At 44.6% G+C, this 11,236-nt stretch overlaps 1 protein-coding gene across 1 annotated transcript; it reads right to left on the minus strand.

Moving 5' to 3' along the window:
* Nucleotides 1-878: 878 nt before the first annotated feature.
* On the minus strand, nucleotides 879-6,975 carry LOC134970144 (speedy protein 1-A-like). The gene is made up of 6 exons (XM_063946188.1): nucleotides 6,876-6,975; nucleotides 5,532-5,629; nucleotides 4,654-4,712; nucleotides 3,669-3,754; nucleotides 2,154-2,280; nucleotides 879-1,116 (listed from the first exon to the last, which is right to left on the minus strand). The coding sequence occupies exons 1-6, from the start codon at nucleotides 6,884-6,886 to the stop codon at nucleotides 1,003-1,005; spliced, it is 495 nt and encodes a 164-aa protein (XP_063802258.1). The 5' UTR covers nucleotides 6,887-6,975; the 3' UTR covers nucleotides 879-1,002.
* Between the last annotated feature and the right edge of the window lie 4,261 nt (nucleotides 6,976-11,236).

Here is an 11,236-nt window from a genome sequence, read left to right on the forward strand (position 1 = left end):
GATTCTGCCTTCCTCCTGTGAATCTTCTTGCTGTCGCCGCTGTGACCGCTTTCTTCGTTAGTGGCGTCACTGCTGTCGCCGGGCAACGAGGGCAACAATGCGCCTACGCAATGAGGCCACTGCGCATGCACAGTTCCGACTCGATTGCACCGCTGCGAAGAAGTGCAGCGTGCGATCTTGTCGGAATGACCGCCTTAATACCTATGGGTAATTCATTTTCTCATAGTCTGTTGTGGATAATGGACACCCGCCTCAGTGCTTCGAGTTCCTGCTTACCTGGTTGTAAGTGTTCTTGGTTGGGTCTGCTGTTGCTGTCCCTGTTCCATGTTTGGTTAGCGTTTCTATCCTTTTTTATAGTTGGCGATGCTTTCCTCTGTTTTGGTTAGCTCTGCTATCTTTATTATTGTTGTGTGTTGGTTCGTTACCCCACCGCTATATATATCTATATCCTTCTCTCAAAGTATGTCTGTCTTCTCGGGCACAGTATTCCTAGACTGAGTCTGCAGGAGGGGTATAGATGGGAGGAGCCAGCACACACTGACTGATTTCTTAAAGTGCCAGGATCCAATGGACCCAATCTATACCCATGGTACTAATGTCACCCCAGTATCCACTACGGACTATGAGAAAAGGAATTACCGGTAGGTATTAAATTCCTATTTTTCCAGTAATGCTTTGCCAAAGAGTTTCCTTTTTCCTTTTTTGAACTATTTATTACCTGTGGTTCTCAATCCCCGCTTTCTATGAGCTCTGAGCACCTCAGATGTGTTACCGTTATACCCTGTCTGTCTACATTTTACCAATACAGTATCTCCTAATGTATGTTAATAATAAGTTTGTTAAATAAAAGAGCAGGGACAGTTTTGCTGTTTTCACTATGCTGATTTTAATACATAGTAATCAGTAGATGTTATTCCCCAGCCTGCCACAGAGGAATACAGCAGGGTACACTTTTGATGAATGGGCGCCACTGGATGTTCCGGTGTTACACCCTGATAGTCTTTAAATCTTCCTCCGTTTGTTTGCTGGGCCACTTCCCGGATAGCTCCTTTTAGCCCCGCCTTGACAGAATTTTCGGTGCCTCTCCCAGGCCCAATGCTTGTCTGCTGTTATCACCTGGTGAGAGAAACAAAACCTGTAATTCAACTAGTGAGGGTCACATTCAGCTCACAGGTTGCAAGTTGGCCTTCCATGATGTACAATACAGGTTCATATCTTGTGGGATCCAGAATTTTTTGGGCAAGCAGTTGTCAGATTTGTAAAACATTCTAAGCAGATTATTTTGTTTCTTGGGTTATTACTCTATATTCATGTTACCGCTATTGTTAAAGGATTCTGATATAAAATTACTAAATAAAACCATTAGCAGATTCATCTGGGAAGACAAGAAGCTTAGGATATCTTTATTTAAACGGAGTCAATCTCCGGAGGTATTAATCTTGCTTGTATCAGAAGTTACGCTTACTCTACTCATTGGCTGTGAATCTCTGATGAATTTGCTAATTCTGGATTGGAACAGCCCTTTTGTCCTGATATTTCACTCCCGAGTCTTTTTACATGAGACCCACGACTTTCCCGTCTTCAGATGCCAGCAGTTTATTACTCACCACTACATGCGCTGCATGGCGTTTATCCCGCTCCAGGATGGGTATATACATTCACAAGACTAATTTTCATCCTCATAACACAGGGTGTCAAGGACCCTGTGTGTCTGGCTCAACTTTATTACACACTTGGAGCCAACAAGGTGTCCTCTTGGTTTTCCAAATTTTGGATGAACAGACGTTTAAAATACTCAGCGCAACAAACCCTTTGCGGGCACGGTGGCTGACTGCGCTCACCACAGGATCTATTCACCCTATGTGTCGTGGTATGCCGACCGGCGGGATTGTGAGCGGGCAGGATCCAGGAGTCAGTATTGGGTCACATAACTGTATTCCGTTTTAAACCATTTCTAACAAATACATTTGTGAAACAGCTCCTGGGAAACATTTTACTTAAACCTGGACACAGAACAGAATCTATGCCTGAGTGATACTGTACAGCTGGGGTGTTCTGCGACATATTACACAGTACAGTGTGTATAAGAGGTGTTTCTCCGCTGTACCCCAGTGTGCTCCATGACATTCTCCCAATTCTGCTGCCTCACTCACCTCTACCAATTCTGCCATGGACACAAACGTCCGGTACTCCAGTCTCTTCCATAAGGCATCTTTCTTGTCCTGGAAGTTGGTTATTGGCATATCAAATTCATCCTCCTCCATCTGATTTGCCAGAAACCTGCAGAAACAGGAAATCGTGCAGTGGTATTTTAGTATCCTGCACCAGACTTCAAATATAATTATTGATCCTTTCAATACATAAAAAACTAGGCACTGAAAATGAATCCTCTATAATAGGTTAATAGTTTATGGTGCTGGAGATGCTCCAAACAATCACAACCTTAACCACTTGCCATGCTACCATCAGTTCTGCAAATGAGGCCATTTATAGTGATACGTTTATGTGTAATCACTGTGAAAAGTACATTTGTATTGCCAATGTAAACACTAATTAAATATCTTTAACTGGTAAATATATAGTACTCTAGTGTGCTGACTGGTGTTCTGAGAGCGATGTACTTTTATTCTACAGCAAACTAGGTAGAGAGAGGGGGAAATATTTCTCCTATAAATATCTTATACATTGCTATTAGGGAGGCCAATCCCGGGCCGTTTATTTAATCCCGGGATTCGGGATTGAAAAACGCTCAATCCTGGGATTCCCGGGATTGCAGTAGGGATAGTGAAAAAAGGGTGTAGGGAGCAGCGCTGGAGGGTAGGTAGTGGTGCGGGAGGGTGTAGGTAGCGGCGCGGAAGGGAGGGACGGTGTTAGTAGCGGTGGGTGTAGGTAGCTGGGCGGGAGGATGTAGGTAGTGGTGCGGGAGGGTGTAGGTAGCTGGGTGGGAGGATGTAGGTAGCGGTGCTGGAGGGTGTAGGTAGCGGTGCGGGAGGATGTAGGTAGCGGTGCGGGAGGATGTAGGTAGCGGGGAGGGTTGTTAGCGGCGCGGGAGAGAGGCTGTTAGAGAGATTACTGCACGGAGGGAGGGTGTAGGTAGCGGCGCGGGAGGGAGGCTGTTAGCACTGCACGGAGGGAGGGTGGGTTTAAGTAATACCACTTACTATTAGGTGGGCGGCAGCCATGGACACACTGTACGCTGCGGCATTTCAAATGAAGCGCCGGCCACCAGCCAACCAGAGCTGGCGGACCGGCAGCCAATCAGGGAAGCGGCCGCAGCAGTCACTCCTGATTGGCTGCCACTGCATAGGCAGCTTCCCTGATTGGCTGCCGGTCCGCCAGCTCTGATTGGCTGGTGGCCGGCGCTACATTTGAAGTGCCGCCGCGTTCAGCGTTTGCCTATGGCTGCCGCCCGCCTAATAGTAGGTAGTATTACTTACACACCCACCCTCCCGCACATGCGCAATGTAATCCCCTGAATCTCGGGATTGGATGCTCCAATCCCGGGATTCAAATCCCGGCATTTTTGGGCCCAAATCCCGCCGATCCCGATCCCGGGATTGGCCTCCCTAATTGCTATGCTGTGGTCACACTCCTAGTCCCTAGTCTTTTGGGATATATCATTTTGTTGTCTTGTTGTATCTGACTAATCAATGAATAAATATACTTACAATGCGCAGTAAAAATTTCTGCTTGTATATTCAGTCACCCTGAGCTTGGCTCTCTTGAAATATATGAAGGTCATCGCCAGTAGGTACTAGAATAGAAATATGAGTTACATAGTGAGAAATGCATGTGTACATACCCAGCCATTCTATTTCCCAATGTTCAGGCCCATTCCCTGTGACAGAGCGGTCATTACTATGGGATTTGGGGACATAGTTTGGGGGATGTGACTCCTGCCTGGGCAGATTAGGGACGTGATTTAATATATCCTGATTTCCAAATCCAGGCCTGTAGGTAAGAAAGCGTATAGTCACATTGCAGATAAGATTAAGGGCCCCATACACTAGGGAGATGTATCTCAGCAATGACTTGCATGCAGTTTTCTTGCAATCTGGCTGGGAGCTTCCCGGGAGGCCTGCGATTGCAATTTCATACTTTACATGTATTTTTACATGTGATTTATCTCATGCAATCTAATGTTATTAAACCTATTTCCATGCAATTGAGATAAATCCCATGTGCAGCACGTGTGTTCTGCGATTGCGATGGGTGACACACGGGAGCGCACAATCACAAGGAAAGTACATTCAATTTGCCATTTTTCATGCTATCCATCTCAGGAACTCGTCGCAATTGCACGGAAACGTGCAATATCGCACTAGTGTATGGGGCCCTTTACACCCAACATGACCTCTTGCTGGAAGAGACTGGGCTGCTTGTCTAATGAGAAACAGGAAATGGCTAGGCAGCCTCCTTATCCCCCTCTGTAAGCGCCATCGGATCATCTGATATACATCGCCAACTGCAGGATAGATCAGGACAACGCAGTCCCAATCGTGATGTAGCGACACAGAGCCCTGACATTGGGACTGTCCCGCTGAGATCTTCATGCATTGGGGTGTGGTATATAGAGGTGTATGCTGTATATTACACACTATTTAGGATACAAATAATAAAACAGTGATAGTGAGGTAACAGTAAATGAAATACCTTGTCTGACATTAGCATATTTGTGTCCTTTTTCAGGAACCTCCTGATGGAACTTTCCTCTGCAATGAGAAGCAGAAAATATTCTAAAGTTAAAAGACCTAGTGGGAAATATTCCATAAGCTACCACTGGTTCCTGGGAAGACGTGTGAAGCAGGTAAATGAAAGCATTCCCATCATTTCCCTATCATTACATCCCTTGCAAGGGCAGATACAGATGGCGGACACCATGGCGTCTGTCAGTGCCACAGGGTGATACAGTATAATAACACGATCTGTACACATTCTACTTTACACTGTCACATTATTGTATATGTAAATGAATGTACAGGCATCCCCTTACAGGAGCCTGTTGTACTGCTTCCATATTGCTGCCAGATTTCCCAGGTAGGCATCAGTGTGGGAGCAATTTGTATAATCCTACTTATGGTCCGCCAAGTGTCTGGTGTGACTGATCTACAGCCGGAATATTACCATTTACTAAGATAAAGGCTTTGTCATCTTAATCCCTGCACGGACGGAACCTTTTGCACAGTACCACTGGGAATATGTTGGTTTAGCTGGGAATATGGTTAGTCTTCCCTACAGAATGGTATATTGGGATACCAGGCTTTACCCACAGTGTTAGGGAGAGATAGAAACTGCTGCTTCTGTACTGTACAACCAACACTCACATGTGAGCGCTACCTGCACAGACCACAGGGCCAGGACAAATCTGGGCACTGCGGCTGTCCCTGGCATCTGAGGTCTGGAGATGGGGGTCTGGGATTCCAGCTTCTCTACATAGGTGACTAGTAAAGTCATTATAACAGTATGGTGTGTCATAATTGCTGTGTTTGGTGGTAATAAATGATAATAAATGTTAGGTCAGTAATACTTACCCAGCAGCTTGTAAAATGCCGCCTTCTGCTCGCCTAGGCTGGGAGACTGGGTGTCATTTGCTAGTCTTCTCTTTTTTGCTGGATTCTTGGCCCCAGACCTGTGGTGATAAATTCTTCTCGGTTATATGTGGTAATAATGAGTAGTTATTTTTGCATGAAACATAAATATATGACAGATAAGGGAAGTGATTTATCGTCCACTATTCCCTGCCATTCATATTTAATGTGGAAATGCACCAGCCTCATTTATGTGTCACAGTAATTATGAGAGGGAATCAGTCTGTGCTCATCATATCTGTGATTATCTGTTTGAATATTTTTATCACAAGGGTATTGAGGCTCATTCAGGTGTGGTTGCAAAGCGACTATTGTAGGTGCATTGGTTGATGATTTCTTACTGCGCATGCGTCTGAGCCACAGTTCGTACGCGCAGCAAGGTAATTGCGATGGTGGTCGCGTCGCGCCTAGGAATAAGTCGCAGAGTGAATGACAGGAAGACAGCGTTTGGTGCTGGGAATGGGGAGTGGTCGTGTAAACACGGGCATGCCATGGTCATTCAGACGGCATTTTCTGGGCATGCATAAATTAGCAGTTGCGATCTTATTTGCTACTAGAGAACCCTCAGCGTCCCAGGAGAGCGGCTCAGCCTGCATGTATTCAGAGTCACTCAGTCTCTGCGACATGTTCTGATTTGCAATGATGGTACCGATGTATCAGCAATTATACGCTGTTGAACGGAAATGATACGTCTGCAGTGCGCATCCCTATGCCAAGGTTAGCTTCTGCCCATAGTAGCATATAATCGCATTTGCATACAGCAAAAGATCACAATTGCAGCAGCAAGAACAACCGCACCTGAATGAGCCTTGTGCGCCTATAATACGCATACAGTACCATCATCAAACACAACTGGTTGTTAAGGAGCCGTCTCACTGATAGTATAGCAGCAGCTCCCAATTACTGGCAGCTCCTCAGTGCCCATAAAGTTCCCCGTAAGTGTGTGCCCCCCATCTGTGTACTCTTGTCTAACTATTTTGTCCCACAATATGAAAGCTCGGTATTGGACACATTTTGAGAATCAAATTAGCTCCTCTGCTTTTCTCTGTTATTATATCTTATAGAGAATGTAAGGTCTATTATCTATAAACAAGTTAGTTACATATCTATAAAATCAGTACTGACCTGCTTAAATACTCCCCAAGTTAGTGATAGTAAATGTCTACATAATATGACTCTATTATACACACAGCCAACATCTCTAAGTATTTAGTCCCTTACCAGCGTGACCCTCTACACTACTCTTCCTGTAACCTACCATTGTAACGACTGGCTCATTGCACTTACCTGCTGGCCATATCCCCGCAACTAGCTGAAATCCAGCAAAGATCGATTCCAAATAAAATACTGTAATACAGTATACTTAAAAAAAAAAAAATGTATATAACTCTGGTATAATAAAATATAAATAAATAAATAAATAAATAAGTAAATATAAATTTATAATTAAATATAAATAAATATGTAAAGTAAACAATAGTAAATAATATATATAACTGGGATAATAAAAATTAAATAAGTAAATATAAGTAAGTAAATATAAATATGTAAAGTAAATAACAATAGTAAATAATAATATATAAATCTGAGATAATAAAATATAAATAAATATATAAAGGATAAATAAATGATGAAATGTAGCAAAATGTAACAGCTCCTCCAACAGTTTAACCACCAAACACCTCCACCAAGTAACAGCTCACTGACAGTGGTGTCAGAATGATGTCACAGTGACAACCTGCTGAGCACCGATGTCCAAGGTTCTAGTGCTGTTGTCATGGCTACAACTGGACTTAAAGGGCCACTGCAGCTAAATACTGTATTACATAACTGATCTAATAGTAATATTTGCAATTACATACTGTAGTGATCACATATCTCTCTCTCGGAGACTCTGGTCACTAATTAAGATACTGTATGTAACATGAGGCAGTGATTTCTTAACTATCATTTTTCAAATGCAGTCTGTAAAATGTCAAAAGCTGATTGGTTGGCCCTTTTATTTCCAAGGTTTGATACATATCCCCCATTGTGGTTTCCCCTCAGTATTCATAAAGAGTACAAGTAGTAGAATAAATATTATTTTAGCAATTATGCTCCCAGAGTGTGGGGTGCCAGGCAATACTGGGTCATTCTCCTGATGTTCCATGATCCTGAATGAGGAGAACTGGAATTTATTTAAACAAACATCAGTCCAGGGCATTCACAGTGATTCCCCAATTAAGGGATGGTGTAGTCAGAACCACCCCCAAATATTGCTGTGTGGCCGTGTTCCACCCCTGTGTATCAGCACTAGTGTGACTGGATCTTTACTCTTCACTCTGCTCTGTGCATGAAACCTAGAGTGTAATTGACAGGTTACTGTGGGCACTGAAAGCTCCTACTGTCAGGGGTGTAGCTAGAACTTTGTGGGCCTCACAGCAACATTTTGATTGGGCTTCCACCCCAGTACTTCTAGAAAGATACCTCTCTCCGTGCAGGTGGTCATTTTATGCGCCGTATTTGGACCTCCACTTCACATTATACCACATGTGATCTGGAGGTCACATGTGTTCACATAGTTCACATTATACCACAGCGTCTGAGAGAGAGGGATATGTGATAGCTACAGTATGTAATTACAAATATTACTATTAGTTCAGGTATGTAATACAGTATTTTGCTGCAGTGGCCCTTTAAGTCCAGTGCCCCCAGTTTACATTAGGTCACAGTGTCCACAAGTCATATTGTTGGACTCCTGCTTACTGTATTCCTTGCCAACAGCATGTGATAGAGGGGGATGACTCCTCAGCTGGTGGTTCCTCCATCCATCTCCGTCATCACTGGCTGGTACAGATGTGACCAGATAAGAAACATTGGAGCTCTTAAAACCGTGGACCCCTTATGGTCAAAAATGAAGAGTAAGGTGTCATTCTACATGAGAGAGTTTTTAAAGTTGTATCCAAATACAATGGAAAACTATATCTGTGTGTATGGACCTGAAAAATCTTAGACACACCAAAATGATGTCATGCTACAAAAGGGGCCGCAACATACGTGACCTCATTGTATGCACAGATATCAGCAAGCGAAAATCTCCCAGTGTGGTAACCAGGCAAGCTGGGTGCTACAAATGCTTAGGCTGCACGTCATGCAGTTATAGGAAGTATTTTTTTATCCACATTCAGGCATTAAATTCCGTATCAATTATCCTGTTACATGTACCAGCACCCATGTAGTATACCTGATCAAGTGTCCATGTGGTGTTTGCTACATTGGAAAGAGGGTGAGAATATTTAAGGAGAGGATTACGCAACATCGCTCTGCTATTAGAGCAGCAATCAATAACACAAAAAAAGAGAATGAACAACATGTGGCCAAACATTTTGCCCCGGCCAAACATGGACTTTCAACTAGGGATGTGCACTTGAAATTTTTCGGGTTTTGTGTTTTGGTTTTGGGTTCGGTTCCGCGGCCGTGTTTTGGGTTCGAACGCGTTTTGGCAAAACCTCACCGAATTTTTTTTGTCGGATTCGGGTGTGTTTTGGATTCGGGTGTTTTTTTCAAAAAACCCTAAAAAACAGCTTAAATCATAGAATTTGGGGGTCATTTTGATCCCAAAGTATTATTAACCTCAAAAACCATAATTTCCACTCATTTTCAGTCTATTCTGAACACCGCACACCTCACAATATTATTTTTAGTCCTAAAATTTGCACCGAGGTCGCTGGATGACTAAGCTAAGCGACCCAAGTGGCCGACACAAACACCTGGCCCATCTAGGAGTGGCACTGCAGTGTCACGCAGGATGGCCCTTCCAAAAAACACTCCCCAAACAGCACATGACGCAAAGAAAAAAAGAGGCGCAATGAGGTAGCTGTGTGACTAAGCTCAACGACCCAAGTGGCCGACACAAACACCTGACCCATCTAAGAGTGGCACTGCAGTGTCACGCAGGCTGGCCCTTCAAAAAACTACTCCCCAAACAGCACATGACGCAAAGAAAAAAAGAGGCGCAATGAGGTAGCTGTGTGAGTAAGCTAAGCGACCCTAGTGGCCACACCTGACCCATCTAGGAGTGGCACTGCAGTGTCACGCAGGATGGCCCTTCAAAAAACACTCCCCAAACAGCACATGACGCAAAGAAGAAAAAAAAAGGCGCAATGAGGTAGCTGTGTGAGTAAGCTAAGCGACCCTAGTGGCCGACACAAACACCTGGCCCATCTAGGAGTGGCACTGCAGTGTCACGCAGGATGGCCCTTCAAAAAAATACTCCCCAAACAGCACATGACGCAAAGAAAAATTAAAGAAAAAAGAGGTGCAAGATGGAATTGTCCTTGGGCCCTCCCACCCACCCTTATGTTGTATAAACAGGACATGCACACTTTAACCAACCCATCATTTCAGTGACAGGGTCTGCCACACGACTGTGACTGAAATGACGGGTTGGTTTGGACCCCCACCAAAAAAGAAGCAATTAATCTCTCCTTGCACAAACTGGCTCTACAGAGGCAAGATGTCCACCTCATCATCATCCTCCGATATATCACCGTGTACATCCCCCTCCTCACAGATTATCAATTCGTCCCCACTGGAATCCACCATCTCAGCTCCCTGTGTACTTTCTGGAGGCAATTGCTGCTGGTCAATGTCTCCACGGAGGAATTGATTATAATTCATTTTAATGAACATCATCTTCTCCACATTTTCTGGAAGTAACCTCGTACGCCGATTGCTGACAAGGTGAGCGGCGGCACTAAACACTCTTTCTGAGTACACACTTGTGGGAAGGCAACTTAGGTAGAATAAAGCCAGTTTGTGCAAGGGCCTCCAAATTGCCTCTTTTTCCTGCCAGTATAAGTACGGACTGTCTGACGTGCCTACTTGGATGCGGTCACTCATATAATCCTCCACCATTCCTTCAATGGGGAGAGAATCATATGCAGTGCCAGTAGACGACATGTCCGTAATCGTTGGCAGGTCCTTCAGTCCGGACCAGATGTCAGCATCAGCAGTCGCTCCAGACTGCCCTGCATCACCGCCAGCGGGTGGGCTCGGAATTCTGAGCCTTTTCCTCGCACCCCCAGTTGCGGGAGAATGTGAAGGAGGAGATGTTGACAGGTCGCGTTCCGCTTGACTTGACAATTTTCTCACCAGCAGGTCTTTGAACCCCAGCAGACTTGTGTCTGCCGGAAAGAGAGATCCAAGGTAGGTTTTAAATCTAGGATCGAGCACGGTGGCCAAAATGTAGTGCTCTGATTTCAACAGATTGACCACCCGTGAATCCTTGTTAAGCGAATTAAGGGCTCCATCCACAAGTCCCACATGCCTAGCGGAATCGCTCTGTGTTAGCTCCTCCTTCAATGTCTCCAGCTTCTTCTGCAAAAGCCTGACGAGGGGAATGACCTGACTCAGGCTGGCAGTGTCTGATCTGACTTCACGTGTGGCAAGTTCAAAAGGTTGCAGAACCTTGCACAACGTTGAAATCATTCTCCACTGCGCTTGAGACAGGTGCATTCCACCTCCTATATCGTGCTCAGTTGTATAGGCTTGAATGGCCTTTTGCTGCTCCTCCAACCTCTGAAGCATATAGAGGGTTGAATTCCACCTCGTTACCACTTCTTGCTTCAGATGATGGCAGCGCAGGTTCAGGCGTTTTTGGTGTTGCT

The sequence above is a fragment of the Pseudophryne corroboree genome, chromosome 11 (assembly GCF_028390025.1).
Source record: "Pseudophryne corroboree isolate aPseCor3 chromosome 11, aPseCor3.hap2, whole genome shotgun sequence".
NCBI classification, from domain to species: domain Eukaryota; kingdom Metazoa; phylum Chordata; class Amphibia; order Anura; family Myobatrachidae; genus Pseudophryne; species Pseudophryne corroboree.

Excerpts from the sequence above, each read along its gene's own strand:
- LOC134970144 (XM_063946188.1), bottom strand. Across the intron at positions 3,755-4,653 it reads ATATGCTAATGTCAGACAAG|TACCTACTGGCGATGACCTT; the intron begins GTATTTCATTTA and ends TTTCTATTCTAG. Across the intron at positions 1,117-2,153 it reads CCATGGCAGAATTGGTAGAG|GTGATAACAGCAGACAAGCA; the intron begins GTGAGTGAGGCA and ends TTCTCTCACCAG.